This window comes from Mirounga angustirostris, unplaced genomic scaffold (assembly GCF_029215605.1).
Source record: "Mirounga angustirostris isolate CCGP_5_RB_7025 unplaced genomic scaffold, mMirAng1.0.hap1 SCAF_9, whole genome shotgun sequence".
NCBI classification, from domain to species: Eukaryota; Metazoa; Chordata; class Mammalia; order Carnivora; family Phocidae; genus Mirounga; species Mirounga angustirostris.
In genome coordinates, this window is record NW_026991717.1 from 37862330 (window position 1) to 37879697 (window position 17368).

Sequence of the window (17368 nt, forward strand, 5' to 3'; positions counted from 1 at the left end):
ACTTATCCAGCAAGTTCCCAGGAGCAGCTGGTACTGTCAGTCTGCGGACCACACTCTGAGAACCACAGACCTAGAGGTTTCTGGTCCCGGTATCTTAAGCTGATGTCAACAGGCAGACACAAAATGACCTGAACCGCGTAGGTGCTCCCATGTGTGGGGAAATGGGGACTTGGGGAGCCCAGAGTCAGCTCGGGATGGGGCTTGAGAAGACCTGCTCACACCTCACTGTCATCCTCCTGTCTCTCTTAGCCCTCCCTCTGCCTTCTCTTACCTTCCAATTTTCTTTTTTCTTCTCTTTGCCCATTTCCTCTTCCTACTTTCTGGATTTTCCACCCTGCTCCTTCCTAGGTGATATCTATTTCAACTAAGTTCTAATTGGGGTAAGGTGCTGATTCTTTTATAGCATGGACTTTCTGTATGGACCTTCTCAGATAACAAGAGGCCCACTCACATAGAATATTCCAGTCCAGTGGACTGGAATAAATCCACCAACTCTGGGGTCAAGCCTAAGCCCAGGGTGCCCTCTGGCCCTGCCATTCTCTCCTCTCCCGGCCCCGGCGGGTTTCCAGCCCCTTCCCTCAGGGTTATGGCAGGTCTCACAGTTGACACAGGTATCCTGCCTGGGCACATAAATGAGGGTACACTGAGGGGACTTTTTCCTAAGGAGACGTCTAAGCTTCACAGCCACACAGACCTGGGCTCCCTTCCCTGCTCAGCCACTTTCCAAGCCAGGGGAACAGAGCATGTTACAGCCACTTCCTGGACTTCAGTTTCTTCATCTGTGAAATGGGCATGGTGATGCGAGCCCAAAAGGGTTCTCATGAGAGAGAAATAGGAGATGGTGTGCGAAGGGTCTACTGTGGGCGGATTTTGCTGGAGTTAGTTCCCTGCGCTGGCCTATCCTCCACAAAAGGGTATGGTGTCCGGGGAAAGGTTTCGAGGAAAAGGGCCCCGGGGACTGTTGTTTGGGCAGAACAGGCAGGTCTTCTGCAAGCCCATCCCTCCTCCTTGGTGCCCGAGCGGGCTGTCAGGCCTGGGGCAGCCTCAGCCTTTGTTGCTGTAGAAATCGCACTGAGGAGTGGCCCAAGCTCTTCTCCTGGCTCAGGCCCCCAGAGCAGGCTCCCAACACCTCAGTGCAGAAATGCCCTCTGCTATTTTCTCTTGGAACAAATAAAATCCGGTACCATGACTCATTCTGGTTAAGGGATAAATCACTACAGAAGCAAAGCCCAGGGTAGCATGAAATCACCCAACGCACCAGAGAGAGGAAGAGCAAGAAAGAGAAAAACTGTGCTCATTGGCCCAGGGCCCGGGGCCCGGGCACCCAGCAGCCCCTGGCAGGCAGCACCTGCCCCAGAAGAGCGTGAGCCGCGGCGGGCTGGAGGAGTGGAAATCCAGCCAGTTTCCTTCCAGGCCGGAGCCGGGGGCACCTTCAGGCCCTCAGAGACAGAGCAGTATTCCGAGCCGCCAGGGAGAGCCCGCAGCGGGAACCCCGGGGCTGGGGCCGGGCGCACATGTAAGACGCAGTCGGCAAACACTTACCCGGCCCCTCGCATCTCCAGATACTGTTTCTCTTCTTGCCTTGCTCTCTCTTCCTCTCTCCTTTCTTTCTTCTCCTTCTCCTTCTCCTTCTTCTTCTTCTTTTTTTTTTTTTTTTATGCCACAACCACACAGGGAAGTCCAGGGACTTGAAGAGTATGTCAGCGAGGGCTCAGGTAACCCCGGGCCACACACACACACACACACACACACACACACACACAGCGGGTCAACCTGAGACGGCACTGAGGCCGGTCCTCGGGGTCCCAGAACAACCTTAGTGCTGAGCTTGGAGAGGCGTGGAGCCAACCATTGCATGCTTTGAGGGTAAGTGGAAACGCTGACAGGAAAGTCTCCTGGTTACTAACCTCCATGAAAGAAAATAAATTTAATTTGGGCGGTTCAGGGAAGCCAGAGGGGGGTTCAGGAAAGCCAGCATCTTCTCCACGCGCCCCCCCCCCCGCCCCGTCTTGCCCCCGCCCCAGGGGCCTATGGACTCTTCCACCTGGCTCCTTCTGGGACCCCCAACGTCCTTCCTGGGTCCAGCACAGGACAGGGAAGGAGGGCTCCTCACATGACGTGGAGAACAAACTAATGCTGACATTCACTCCATCTTGAGAATGGCTTTCTATAATTTCATAGGTTTGAATTTTCAAGACTGGTTATTAATTTCACCTTAGCACTTTATCTGCAATTCTCATAACTGACACTAGGGGGAGCAAAGCTGGCCGGTAAGGGCTCCTCACGTCTATTACCTAGGCTTCCCGTTGATGTTACTAACAGCTTAGGGCTAGCACGTACTTCCATACCGCTCGGCTATAAAATGTGAAAGACTGAGCTCCTTATTGAAAACCATAATTGGAATAAACATGTTTTAGAGTTATATTCAACTATAAAAACAAATCAGTGTGCTATACATGCTTTTTCTCACTAACCTCAACTGTGATGGACCACTGCTTAACCTAAGCCTTGCTTTCTCCAGACTTGGATAGAATACCTCCTTCTAAGGGCGCCTGGGTGGCTCAGTCATTAAGCGTCTGCCTTCGGCTCAAGTCATGATTCCAGGGTCCTGGGATAAAGCCCCGCATCAGGCTCCCTGCTCAGCAGGAAGTCTGCTTCTCCCTCTCCCACTCCCCCTGCTTGTGTTCCCTCTCTCTGTGTGTCTCTCTCTGTCAAATAAATAAAATAAAATCTTAAAAAAAAAAAATTACCTCCTTCTAGCTTTTCCTGACTACTTCGTGAAGAATCAAGGGCTTCTCAGGATTTCAAACTCTTTCCCATGGCGCTTGTTCTCTTCCACACGACTGCATCCTCAGACACATGGCCATTGGTAAATGCTTGTCATTGACTCCAGACCATCTTGACAAGGTTGCTCTTGCCTTCTGTGGAATCTCTAAATCCTTTCTTGAACCATTTATTCCTGGTTTAGCTGTGATTAGTCACCCTAAGCCAATAATGCAGACAGACGTGGAGAGTTGTAGAAAAAGCCAATTAAGAGAAGTCGCAAAGGGCCCCCAAGGGTAAGGCTCGCCTTTGATTCTTCTTTGCTTGGCACAGACCCACAAAAGGAGAAGGGGAGAATGGTTCTAGAAGTCAGGCTGTGACCTACCTAAATCTCAAGGCAGCCCTAAGCTGGACGTCCTGGTGGTAAAGAGCCTGGGGACAGTGGCCCAACATGAGAGAGGTTGGTGAGAGGCTGAGGTATGGGAGGGGAGTGAGGCAGGCAGCAGGTGGGGGGTGAACAGGAGTCTGGCCCCACGCTGGTGCCTACTTCGCAGCAGCAACTCCTCTGCACTGTCCTTTCTGCTTCTCCCCGACCACCGAGCCAGGGATTTTGTTACCCAAGAGGGAGGATGGTTGCAATGATGTAATGACAGACTCTACCCTCCAGTGGTTCAAGTGAGTCTACAGCCTCTTTGCTTCTTTATGGCTTCTCCAATAATAATTCTGTAAGAAGAGCCATTACTCACAATCCAGAAGGGAGAGGAGGGAAATAAATCTGAGCTTTGAACCAGACAGAAAGTACTTCGAAGGATTTTGCGTAGCCAGTAATTCCCTGATGCAACTCAGGGCTGGTCTCTGTGTGTCCTGCCCCCCTGTGCCCAGAGACGGGGAGAATGAGGCCATGGAGCTGCTCCTTAGCCAGCTGGGTGACTTGGGTTAATGTCCAAGGAAGCACCTAGCACAAGCCCAGACCCACAATCAGCTGCCCCAAACAGTCCTTTATGCACGCCTTAGTTTATTTGCTTGTTCATACAAAGTGCTTTGAAAGTCGATGTTTGTTAAGTAGTGCTTGTTAACTGTTTTTGATTGGGCATCCTGTCCCCAATTCTTATGTGGCCTGTTTTCCATTATTTCAAAGCCTGGTGATCACCTGATAATATAATCTAGGGGTTCCTAAAGCAGGCAGAATTGCCTGCGGAAGGTTTAAAAAGATTCTTTAGCCCAGTCCAAGACTTACAAAATCAGAATCTTTGGAGATAGAAATCCATACTCCTGAACATCCCCACATAAGTCAGATGCCCAGCCAAGGTTCTGGAACCACTGATTTAAAGGGTCTGGGAGTTCTCGTGGATTCCGTGGGTTAGCCGGTTCCGGGCTTACTTTGAGAGTGACCCTCAATGCCTGAACCCAAAGGGGTGGCAAATTGCAGGAACTTAGAGACTCTGGAAAGTGGGGGAGGGAGGCAGGGAGGTTAATCTGATCAGGGAGAAAATGCAATGGTCCTCAAACATGTAGGCACTTAACCATCTATCTACACTTAAGGCTGCATTAGGTAGAGTTCTCTACACAAACGAGGGGAGACGGGTGGGAATTTGGGGTGTCGAGGAGATGTGGGTGGGGAGGAAGAAAGGGGATGAATGGCGTGAGCCCAGCTGAGGATGACCGCACCCCGAGCTCTGTGAAGGCAGGCACTTGTCTGTCTCCCCGGGTCCATCCGTGGCCCATGGAAGTCTTTGCCACAGGAGTTGCATTAGAATCACACATATCAGCCTGGCACCGTCGGGACTCAGCTGTCATTCCTCCCCGTGGGCCCCAGTCCCTCTTCGCCTGGGGGACACCTATTCACCTTGCAAGTCTCCACCGAGCAGTTGCCTGCTCCAGAAAGGCTTCCCAGATGGCTGAGCAAGTGCCCTTCCTCTGTGCCCCCACCACACCGGGGCCCCGTCTCGTAGCACTGTCCTCCACCCTGATATCATCGGGTGCAGGTCTCTCGGCCTCCTCCACATCAAGGGTGTGGACTGCGCTCCATTCAGCTTTCCATCCTCAGTGCCCAGCTCATAGTGAGCATTCAGTGACTCCTTCTCTGAACTGAATCTGCCCAAGCTCTATTTCACAGATGAGGACACAGGCCCAGAGAGGGCAGGGGGCTCCCCCCAGGTCACTTAGCCTGCCTGGGAGGAGATCGGAATTAACCATAAACGTGACAACAGGCCCCAAGCTGAAAAACAGCATCTGTTGTTTTGCCCCTTCTCCCCTTTTGCTCCTTTCCCCAAGTCCTGCTGGTGGAAGGGGCAGTGGACTCAGTAGGACTATGGAGTATCCCAGCTGTGCCTCAGCCTCTACCCAGAGCCTCTGACATTCTCTGGGCCTTGCTGTCTTCATCAGCCAGATGCGGATGAGTTCTTGTGTGCTTGCCTCCCCTGGCCCTGGGGGCAATGCCATGAGCCGTGGGCTGCGTATGCTGCTCACATTTTGAGTATCACCAGCCTGATCGTGAACCCGAGGAAGCAGGCCTGACTGGGAGAGAGAACGGGGGCTTCCAAGGCCCCTGGCCCTGCTACCAAGTACGGACTGAGGAGCTGCCACGACACTGAAACCATACATTCCACTGAGCAACATCTGCCCAAACTATCCATGTGTTTACATTTCATTTTCGGAGGACAGAGTTGTTATAAAAGTGGGGGGAAGAATCAACCCTGGGCGTGACTCAGAAAAACAAGCAAGCTTGTCAGACATTTTGAAAAGAGAAGGGTGGGATCCCTACACTCCCCTCTCCGAAGGGAGGCCAGCCCACAGCCACCTTCCTGGGGAGCACCAGGCCAAGGGCATTCCAAAGTTGGAGGCACAGCTGCAGAGGGGGCCCAGAAGAACTCAGCTCTGCTCCTAGCTACCTATCCCCCAAGAAGTTGAGTGAAGATTCAACCCATCTTTGCAAAATGAGCAGCATCCTCCAGCTGTCCATCTGTATATTCACTCAGGAAGCAATTATTAAGCCTAGACTGTGTTCAAGGTACATTGACCAGCACCAAAGGGGAGACTTAAAGGTGGATCGGGGTCTCACTCTCTGCTATCTCGAGGCAAATTTTCTAAAGGAGAGAAAAAACAGACAGGAAGGTAGAAACAAAGCTTCACGGGAAGTGAGAGAGAGCTTTCAGCTGAGAGATCAAGGAGGGGCTCCTGGAAGAAGAGGCACTGAAGAGTGGATGGAAGGGGGCAGGCTCAAGAGTTTGGAATCAGGGGACTGCACACACACAGGCAGGAAGGAGAGTTCCAGGTCTGGTGAAAACTAGGACAAGTGGCCCCGGGAGACTGGCATCCGGGTGTGTGAAGGGGAGGGGCGCTGAGCTAAACGGCACAACCTGGCCACTCCGTTCTTCACGGTCAGTGGGTCAGGTTCTCGTTTTCCCGTCCAGTGGGCTGAGATTGTCCTTTGCAGTCACTTTCCCTCACTCTTCCCTCTTCTGCAACTTAGGAAAAAATGCTGTTTGGATGTAAGCTGAGGTGGACCCAGAAGTTTCCAGGAACCAAGCAGAAAACCAAGCTTGTGAAGTCAACAGCCGTGATGATGTTTGTCAGGCAGGCTCTGTGCCCGAGACGACGGGGGCCAGCTCCAGAGCCTGCCTGCACAGTAACAGGCACGGGCTTTGTCCCCACTGACTGCACTGTCCCGAGTAGCTACTGGAGCATGGAGCCTTGTTTATTCACTAGTGCTGATGAAAGGCTGCATCTCGAGCTCTATCCATACCCCCGTCGAGCAGCCACTCCTCTGCTAGCCCTATTGGTGGTAGGATCTGCCGTCAGAGAGATCCGTGGAAGAAGCCTGTCCTGAGCTGTCTGAGCAGGAGATTTCAGCCTCCCCGCATCCAGACTGGGAGGCCATGGGCTCTAGGTGTCCTGTCCCTTTGACACCTAGGACTCCTCACCCCATGGGAGGGGGCACAGTCAGAGACGGGTCAGAGTGGGACCCAGGGCAGGGGCCCAGAGACCAGGTCTAAGTGTGGCATTGATATACACTGACACAGACACTTGTTCAAATATAAAATAATTGAGTGAAAATAGTTCACTACGGAACCATGTGTGTAGAATAGTCCATTTTTCAAATTCGCTCCGTAAATGCCTGGAAGCTTTTCTGCACCCCTGTTGCTAGTGGTCGTTATCTACAGAGGGCTGGGTGAAGGAGGGGAAGCTTTGCATATTATACTTTGCACAATTCTGCACCATGAACATTAAACAGCAAGCATGTATCACTTATGTGTTAAGTTACGTGTTTTCTTGTGACCAAAAGAAACAAATTAAAGGAAAAAGAAAAAAACATTCCTGGACAGTTAAGAAGGTTGCGGTGATCATGATCCCCAGATGTAGTAAAAATTCCTGGGACACACGTGCTTTTTCACATGTCCACATGTTCACATATCTACTTCCTGTCTGAACATCTGGGAGCTTCTAAGAATAGATTCCTGGGCCCTGTCCCCAGCTGGCTGAATGAGAACCTTCTGGATGTGAGACCCAGGAACCTGAATTGGTAACTCCCCAGGTGCCTCTGATGACCAGCAAGGTCTGGGGCGCACCACCCTCAAAACCCTAGTAGCCCAGGTGTGTTCGGTCCCATTCAGTAGATGAGAACACTGAGGCCCAGGGCAGTTAACTGCCTTATCTCGGGTGTTGGCTCCTCCAATAGAGCTTGTTCCACTCTCCCAGCCAGATTAACAGGTGTTGGGAGACCAAAGAGGGCCTGTAGTCAGTGGTCCCAAATTGCAGGCTATAGGATTACAGTCATCCCGCTCAGGTGATTGGCTAATTCATCCAACAATTGTATTTTGGGGAGCTACTCTGTGCCAGGCACTCTCGTGGGTGCTGGGGTGTCTAGAGATGCAAACCTGACCAACGAGGTCCTCACCCCCTTGCAGCTCACATTCTACTGGGAGATAGGGATGATGAACAGGGGGCACCTGGGTAGCTCAGTCGTTAAGCGACTGCCTTTGGCTCAGGTCATGATCCCAGGATCCTGGGATCGAGACTCACATTGGGCTCCCTGCTTGGCGGGGGACCTGCTTCTCCCTCTGCCTGCCGCCCCCCCCAGTGCTCTCTCTGTGTCAAAAAAATTTTAAAAAGATGAAAAAAAATTTGTTTTTAAAAGATGATGAATGGGAAAAAAATTAAAAAGGCATTTTCAAAGGCACCTGGGTGGTGAAGTTCGTTGAGCGCCCGACTCTTAGTTTCGGCTCAGGTCCTGATCTCACTGTAGTGAAATGGAGCCCCACATTGGCTCCACACTGAGCCCAGAGTCTGCTTGAGATTCTCTCTGTCTTTCCCTCTGCCCCTTCCACTCATGTTCTCTCTCTCTCAAATAAATAAATCCTTAAAAAAAAAAAAAAGTTGTCTTCAGAGACGGGGAAGTGCTATCGGAAGCTAAGGCAGGGTGGTGAGACAGGAGTGGCAGGTGGTCAGGAAAGGCCCCTTGGGAGAGGTGACATTGGAGCTGAGCCTCAAGTGACAGACCCAGCCATGCCACATTCAGAGCCACCCTGATAAAAGGGGGGACAGGCAGGTGAGCGGCAGTGAGCAAACACAGCATTGGCAGGCAGAGTAAAGAAGGTGGATTTTACTGGAATGGATTCAGGGCTTTGAGCTCAGCTAGGGTTGCAGGTCACCCTATGTATTATGATTACATGCATCAGCATCCCCTGGAGGTCCTGTTAATACACAGATGCTGGGTCCCCCTTTTAGTTTCTGATTCTGTCAGTTTTGGGGTGGGGGGTGGAGGGCAGGATGTTGCATTTCTAACCAGCTCCAGGGGAGGCTGATGCTGCTGGTCTGGGAACCATTTTGAGAACCACTGGAGTGTTGTAACGACCTCTTAACCTGCCTGTCTCACTGGGGAGGCTCCTCTGGAAACCTCCGGAAGGCAAGATGACATCATGTGCGTTGTCATGCCCCCAGTGCTTGATGGTTTAGCAGGGGCTCAAAAAATGCTCATGATTCATGAATGAATGAGGGCGTGGATCACCAGGAGCAGCAAATACATGCAAAACCCTTAGAACGGAACAAGCACTATGTAACTGTATTAGGGTTCTCCAGAGAAACAGAACCGATAGGATGTGTGTGTATATGTGGGTGTATACATATGCATATATAAAGAGTTTTTTTTAAAGATTTTATTTATTTATTTGACAGAGAGAGACACAGCGGGAGCGGGAACACAAGCAGGGGGAGTGGGAGAGGGAGAAGCAGGCTTCCCGCGGAGCAGGGAGCCCGATGTGGGGCTCGATCCCAGGACCCTGAGATCACGACCTGAGCCAAAGGCAAACACCCAACGACTGAACCACCCAAGCGCCCCTATATAAAGAGATTTATTATAAGGAGTTGGTTCACATGATTATGGAGGCTGGTGAGTCCCAAGATCTGCAGGGTACATCAGCAAGCTGGAGACTCAGAGGAGCCGATGGGGTAGTTACTGTGTGAAGGGCCGCTGGCTGGAGACCTAGGAGAGTGGAAGTTTCCATTTGAGACCGCAAATAAGAAAAAGCCAATGTCTCAGTTCCAAGGCAGTCTGTTAGGAAGGATTCTCTGTTACTGGGGCTAGGGTCAGCCCTCTTGTCTTCAGGCCTTCGACTGTTTGAATGAGGCCCACCCACACGAGGAAGGACAATCTGCTTTCCTCAGTCTTCAGATTTAAATGCTCATCTCATCCCAGAACACCCTGGCAGATACACCCAGAATAATGTTTGACCAAATATCTGAACACCCCTAGCCCTGTCAAGTTGGCACATAAAATTAATCCTCACTATATATGTGTTTGTTTCAAATGCACACAAAGGATTTCCACCTCTGATGGGGGTTGCACAGGGGCAGGGGGAGTTAGGGATGTGCTGGCAAACAGAGGAGTCTTCATTTTTCTGGCCCCCAGGAGTCCAGGCCTTGCCAGGCCTCTGAGCCACAAGCCCCTCCGACCGAACCAGGAAGATCAGCAGGTGCCAGGAGGGCTCTCCTTCCGCACCCTCCCCCCAGCCAATACAGCCCCAGGGCCCCTGCCCCAGCATGGGGTTTGCTGCACTCAGCACTTCCCCAGCCCCATCTTGAACACATTAACCACCCTATTCATGCTGGCTGCAGGAGATTACATTTTCCATGGAGAGAGAGGGAGAGGAAAAACCTCAGTAAAGGAATAGTCTCTCCTTTGTTCCCCTGAGCTCTCTGCTCTTCAAGTGGACCTCCCTCCCCGATGCCCCTATCTGATTTCAGGGAAGGAAAATGGAGCCAAGAAAAAAGTGGAGCAAAGGGCCTGTGTGGGTTTGAATGGAGTAGGGGTGCTGGGAGAGAGGAACAGGTGAGGGAGGGAATAGAATGGGTGGGAGAGGAGGAGGCAAGAGGCCCCTGGAGGACAGGCCCAGCTGGCTCCAGGGGGGCAGCCCCTCTCCACGCTGGGCCTTCTGAACTGGCCACTCTTTCACAGTGGTGGAAAGAGCACTAGACTTGGAGTCCCAGTGTCTCTCCACAGCCTTGTCACATCACCTTCTGAGCCTCAGATACTAACTGTCCTTCCAGCCTCAAAGCTGTTCTGGTGATCAAAATCAAGTGCAATTCAACGACACCAAAAGGGTTTCATTAAAATGAAAAAAATAATCAATGATAGTCGGATTTCCTAGGATGCGAGGGCCAGGTCTGGTAGAGAGGGGCAAAGAGGCTGCCTGGGGAGCAGATGAAACCCCACATTCTGCCTTTCCTCAGCAGTTTGTGCTGACCTCTGGGCTCAGGGCCTCCTCGGAGGGTAGGCCCATCAGTTGGAAGTTTCCTTTTTCCTTCCCCAAGACTCTGATGGCCTTTTTGTGTCCATGGCTTCTGCTGACCCCATTTGCTGGGGAGCTAAGCTGTTCACACCCACCTCCCCAGACTCAGCCGGTAAAAGGCTGAGCTGAGCCTAGAGCCCCAGCCCCTGCCCCCATGCTTTCCACCCTCCCAGCTTTGGGGGACCATTGCCCTGGGAATCAGGATGCCATGCACCGTGTGCTCTGAGACCTCAGACATTGGAATTCCCTGCTCTGGCTTCTGATGACTCACTGTCATGTCGTGAGGCTGACCCAAGGAACCTCTCAGTTTCCTCTCGGCTCCAATGGCCTGCCCGGTCAGTTACCAGGTAACCAGAAACCCCAGGAGTGCAGAGCTCCCTGTCCAAGGAGCTGTTGTAAGAGTGATGCACATAGAACAAAAGAATTTCTGTTCCCACAAGGCTGGACCAGGGGACGGTTTTATGCATTCAGCTAAACAACCAGAGAAATAATATACGTGGTGTCTCTGAATCCACCCACTACTCGCGGCAAAGTAAGTCTATGCCCCAGATGGAGCAGGAGCTGAAGGATAGGAATCTGCTCCTCTCTCTTTGGCCTTGGATGTCAGGTTCCTCTTACAGCATGGTAATATATGGAATTTCTAAGGGTAATTTTAACTATGTGGATTTTTTTGGCACACTCTAGTTAGATGTCTATGGTTATAAATACCTGAAAACTCAACCCAAACAGGTTTATATGTAAAAAGTAGTTATTGCTTCAGGTAGAGTTTGATCTGGGGGCTTACAGTATCATCAGGACTTCAGCTCCTTCTCTTAATGCTTCTCTCAGCCCTCCCTCTGTCCATGCATCAGCTCACAACTCTCGTTGCCACAAGGTGGCTGCCGGCAATTCCACGGCTTACATCTACATATGGCGTCCAGAGAAAAGGAACTACTTTGGTCCCTGAGTCCCAAGCAAAAGTCCCGAGATTCACTCTGATGGGGGTGACCCTGACTTAATCACTGCAGCCAGGGGATAAACTTGGCCTCGCCTGAGATATGTGCTCAGTCCCTAGGACTGGGAATGGAGCCAGGTTCCCTGGATCCCCAAACAAAAATGAGGACTGTGGGAAGAGAGACATGGGACACAGGGAAGCAAGCAACACTGACTCTAAATGGAAGCTGGATCACTCCTTTGCACAGAAAATACTCCATTTCTCAGTAACCCTTTTTCTGGGCACTGAACTTGGGGCTCCTCTTAGGTCTGAGGCAAAGCCAAAAGCTCCGGAAGCCACTGCTGCAGCTCTGGACCATCAACCATAAGGTCAGAGAAGCTGATAGGTACCTCTTTACCGAGGGCCTTCCAGACCACCCAATGCTAGTCCTGGCAGCAAGGCCAGATGAGGACATCTCAGCCTTCAAGGAATTATGATAAACTACTGGCCACAGCAGGCAGGAGAGATTACATGCTAGTTCATGTGGGAAAGCATGGGGTAATCAGGGAGGACTTCCTGGAGTAGGTGGGAATTTTGCTGGATCTCAAAGGGATGGTGTCCGGGGTGGGATGTGCACTCCACCGGGCATGGGTAGGACAGTATACTTGGGGCACAGAAATAAAATGATTCAATTCTATTTAAGTTTATATTTTATCTGGAAAAAAAACATTACTGATATTTAAGATACAGACTAACAGTTTCACAGCAGTATAATTTACATATAAATTTATACACATTGGAGGTACATGTTACCTTTTTTTCTGATAGGAGCATGCGTTTGAAAAGGTTCAGAGGCTGAAATTGCCTTGAAGGATGGAGCCAAGGATAAGCGGAGGTCAGGATGAGTTCCCATGGGGCCCTGTTGGAGAGGGTGTGAGGTACAGAGCCAGGACTTGCTGGGAGCCAAGGAGCCCGGCATCCAGCAGGGCCACACCTGCCTTCCTCAGGTGGCCTTCTCTCCGGGGAGCCTCCTCCCCTGGCAAGGTCCTGCTTCTATAGAGGGCAGCCACCAGGGAGGGGTCCCACAGGGCTGTGGCTGAAGCCTGCCACCAATTCTCCCACCCGCAGCAGCCCTGATCCCAGAAGAATGCCGGGAGCCCACAGCCAGTGAGTCACAGCACGCAGCCCATGGAAAGGGCCTGATGCTCGCCATGACCTTTGGGGTTTGTCTTGCTGTCTGGTGTCCACACCACAGGGACTGGTGTCTTGCCCCCAGAGGCATGGCAAGCCTGAGGCCGCAGATGGCTATATAAGGCTGAGGCCACAGGGGATGGCCAGGGCTGCCAGACCCCAGGAGCCATTTGGCTGGTCTCGCTGGTGATGCAAACATTTTTCCTGGGCTTGGGCACTTACCCCCTCGCAGTGAGATTGAATCATAGCCTTAAAACCTCAAGCCTGACAGGCGCACGTAACGGTAAGACTCGAGAATGGTAAAGAAGGCTGACCCAGGCCCTCACTGCATGGCAAAGAAATATTTGGGGCAACACAGACAAAGCTGTCCCAGGAGAACCAGTCCTGGCTCTGCCACAGACAGATTGGGGGGCCTGGGTCAGCTCCTCTCTTGGGCCTCAGCTTCTGCATCTGTAATATGGGGACAGTATGCCCTGTCCTGCCACCTCGTGAGATGCCAGCATCCCCCAGGGAAATCAGGTCTGGAGAATGGAGAGGGGAGGTAGGGGCTGGCCCTTGTTCTTTGAAAAGAACAACACCTGGTCTTGAGGCAAGTTTGGGGTCACAATGATTTGGTGGATTTAACTGCCAGATTGTTACATGCTGGACATTGCCAGACCACATGACCTTAGTCTTTTTTTTTTTTTAAAGATTTTATTTATTTATTTGACAGAGAGAGAGAGAACACAAGTAGGCAGAGAGGCAGGCAGAGGGAGAGGGAGAAGCAGGCTCTCCACTGAGCAGGGAGCCTGACGTGGGGCTCGATCCCAGGACTCCGGGATCACGACCTGAGCCAAAGGCAGCCGCTCAACCGACTGAGCCACCCAGGTGCCCCATGACCTTAGTCTTTCTGCATAGGCTACTTAGAGATAGCCCCTCTGGTTTCTGGATGACTTTTGACATCTGTGACTTCGCGCAGAGATAGTACGGGGGTTGATAACCCCATTTCACAGCTAAGAAAACCAAGGTCTGGAAAGTTCAATGACCTCTCAAGACCACACAGACCACAGCCCCTACAATCTCAGCCCAAAGGCCTATCCCTGTGTTGGGGGCCCCATCAAGTAGGCCGCTGAGGCCTCAAAGTTCCACTCCATAAAATGGGCAGAGTTGTGAGGAGTCCACCTTATCAGGCTGCTGAGGTGTTTTCTAGAAGACACATGGAGACAGGTTTTCTAGCAGATGGTCATGGTTTTTCTGACCTAGAACCTGCTGCACCTAGTTCTCCCAGGGGCACCCTATGAGGTGTTCCTCAAAAGCATTCTTTCTAGCAAGCACTCACCAGCAGGCAGTGGGGCCCTGGAGGGAACATCCCTTTGGGTCACATATCAGGTTGACCTTGAAAACTAGAGCAGCCAGAAAAGCAAGCTTGGAGCCCAAGGCTCACTTACTGATAGTTCCCTCTCCCCCCCCCCCCGCATCTTCCTCTCTCCCCGCCTCCCTCCCTCTCTTCATCCTTCTTTTCCTCCCTCCTCCCTAGCTTTCTCTTCCTCTCTCCCTCCCTCCCTTCCTGTCTCTCTCCCTCCCTCCCTGTCTCTCTCTCTCTCTCCTCTCCCTCTCTCTCCCTCCCTCACCCATTCTCTACCTCTCTCCTTTCCTCCTTCCCTCCCTCTCTCTTGGTCTCTCTCTGTGTCTCTCTGTCTCTCCCTCTCTCTCCCCACCCCCCCTTGCTGAAAAAAATGCAGCAGCCTTGACCACACAATCGCTCACAGAATTAAGTAGCCAAAAATCACATCGTCTAGACAAACAGATTTTATGGGTCCAATTAATTCCTGCTGGTCAAAAATAGGCATGCTTAATAAGCGGATATATTTAGAATCTGTCATTATCTGGTTCCCAGGGGAGAAAGCTCAGCTCTTATTTCATAAACTCTAATTTCAAACAGAGCTCTGTTAACCACCCCCTTCAGACCTCTCACGCTTCCCTGAGAGCAGAGAGAGGTGGGCAGGAGCGGGGGCCGGGGGCAATCTGACCACAAGAAGCCGCTGGAGTCCTGGGTAGCCTGAACCTCCAAGCCTGTCCTCTCTCAGCCAGCAGAAGTCAGAAGACACGATTGCTTCTTTGGGCAAGCAAGGTCACAAAGGCAAAGGCCCAAGGCGGAGGCCCCAGCTGGGTGCCTGCCCCTGGCCATGCTTTAGCCCCACTGGGTGCCTCGCCCACCTTGAGCAAAGATTTAGTGGCTCGGGAGGCAGCCATGAATGACCACTAGGCACCATGCCCCCCAGCGCCTGGGTCCCCAGCGGAAAGACTGTCACGTACGATGAGGAATGAGGCCCTCCACAGGTCCTAACACATGGCCAGGACTCTATGACTCCAAAACCATCATTCCTCTGCCTGAATGACCACCACTGCCACCCTCCCACTGTTTGACAAGCTCATCATCACCCGTTAAGACCCAGGCCAACCACACCTCCCCCATGACGGCTGCCCTGCTCTCTTCTCCCAGGGACTAACCTCCATCCCATTTGCAGCAGAACCCATGTGGTCTTCATCTCTGTATCTCTAGATCTTGGCAAGGGCCCAGAGTAGGTCACAGGCCCCATGACTTCGTGCCAAACACCTGGTGTCCCTCTCCCTGGGAGACACAGTTCTGAGTTGGAGGGTCTGCACACGGCTGCCCCTGAGCATTTCCTCCCGCCTTCCTCACCCCATCTTCCCCTCAGTACTGCCCTCCCCGTTCCAACCTCTGCCAGGAAGAAGCACCTCCTCCGGCGTCTTTACTTGTCTTCTTTTCCTTCCCAGGCTGGTCGTGGGTGCTCCATTGGAAACCAACGGCCACCAAAAGACGGGAGACGTGTACAAGTGTCCGGTGACCCATGGGAACTGCACCAAGCTCAACCTGGGTAACGTGAGCCTCTGGTTTCCCCACAGTGAGGCCAACCACCGTCTAGGGCGGGACAGGCTTTAAAGCACGTCCATGCCCACAGTCACGCTGGCTTCTCCCACTCACCCTGGGGTCGCTGCCCCCATTTTACAGATGAGCAAGCTGAGGCCAGAGAGAGGAAGCCACTTTCTCAGAGTTGCACCAGCTTGTCAGGGGCCAGCCAGGATGCAAACTTTGCCCTCCAGTGTACCCGGCCGTTGCTCTTTCCGACTCCCTCACTGCCCCTCAACGCAAGGCTTTCTCTTCCAGCGGGAGAAAGACATTTCCTGTCTTCTTTCCAGTTTTGAAGTAATAACAATAGCGAATATTCATATATCTTCTATAATGTTCCCTGTGTGCCTGGCACTGGTTTAAGCACTTTTAGGGATTTTGGACTCGTTTAATCCCCTCGACGACCATTCGAGATTTAAGGTAACAAAGGAGGGAATGGCAGCGGGGGGAGGTGAGGGCATCTGTCGAGAGTCCCCTAGTTAAGAAGTAGCGAGGCCGAGGTTCCAATCCAGGCAGCCCTCAGCCACCCTGCCGTCAGTGAGCAGCATGGCCTTCCAGAAATGAAGGCGTTGTCCTCACCCAAGAGCCCCACAGGATCCGTGTGTGCGTATGCGTGTGCGCATGTGTGCACATCCTTGTGCATCTGTGAAAACACCCATGCTAATCCTCTAAAGCACTTCCACTCTGTCCTAAATGTCACACCATGGCTTTGCTTTCAGAAGGGAGTGAAAGTTCCATTTGGGCTGAGATGCTGCCATCTCAGCATCTCAGATGGCAGCATCTCAGCCCTGCCGCTAAGGCTTGCCTTCCCCAGAGCCAGGACCCTTGGCCTCCCCGCCTTCTAGGAAGGTAGCCTCTGGCCCCCAGCAGCCAGCTGAGGGGTGGGGCTCCCTGGGGAGGTGAAGCCGGGGTGGGGGGGGTGGGCCTGGTGGGGGAGGTGGCAGAGCTTCAATAGATAAGCAGATGGAGGCAAAGGCCCGCATCAAAAAGAAAGCCCAAGAACCCAGATCCCCAGGGCGGCCAGCTGTCCCATCACATGGTGCCGGACGCTCCCACTGTCCACATCTGCGTCAGCACCGTGGGTGGGAAGTTCAAACCCCTAGCACAGCCGGGGCCCAGACTCCAGTAAGGAAACAGTCTGGGGGGAGGCGGGAGCCTCGCTGGTGGCTCACAGAACCCAATCACCCCCACCCTGAAGGCACAGGCTTCTGAAACAAGCCCCGCGGGGTTTCTCCTTCCAGCTGGACAGTTTCTGTGCTGTGTGTCCATAGGGAGTTCACATCCTGTCTCTGAGCCTCGGTTCGCTCATGTGTAAAGTGAGGAGGGTGGACTCGATGACCCTAGGATCTATTCCAGGTCTAATATGTCCCCAAATTTTACTGAGAACCTAGTATGTGCCAAGCACTGTGCTAGTTTCTGGGGATACAGCAGGGCACAGGAAGCCAAGGGCTCTCCTGGGAGAGGACAAGAAGCAAGCAGACAAACTAGAAATCAGGTAGAGATAGACAGGCATACTGCTACAGGCAGGGATAAATGCTGTGTGATCAACCACAGAGCTACGAGAGGAGAGGCTGGGGAGGGAGGTGGTGGGGAGGGGATTCTACCTCAGTAAGGTGGTCAGGGGAGGCCTCCTTAAGCAGGTAACATTTGAGCAAAGGTCCAATGGCAAGGAGTCAGGTGGAGCCAGAGCATGCCAGGCAGTGGAAGAGCACGTGCAAAGGCCCTGAGGTGGGAATGAGCTTACTCTGAAAGAAGGGCCGCACAGCTGGGGCAGAGGGAGCGAGGAGGGGGTGGGAGGGGTGA

At 52.5% G+C, this 17368-nt stretch overlaps 1 protein-coding gene across 2 annotated transcripts in view; it reads left to right on the forward strand.

Annotated features, from left to right (window-relative positions):
* Nucleotides 1-17368, forward strand: part of ITGA11 (integrin subunit alpha 11) — a 113833-nt gene that overhangs the window by 35959 nt on the left and 60506 nt on the right. For both annotated transcript variants that reach the window (XM_064570239.1, XM_064570240.1), the window contains exon 3: nt 15433-15533. In XM_064570239.1, the coding sequence (XP_064426309.1) occupies nt 15433-15533 (101 nt within the window). The remainder of the gene's footprint in view (nt 1-15432; nt 15534-17368) is intronic.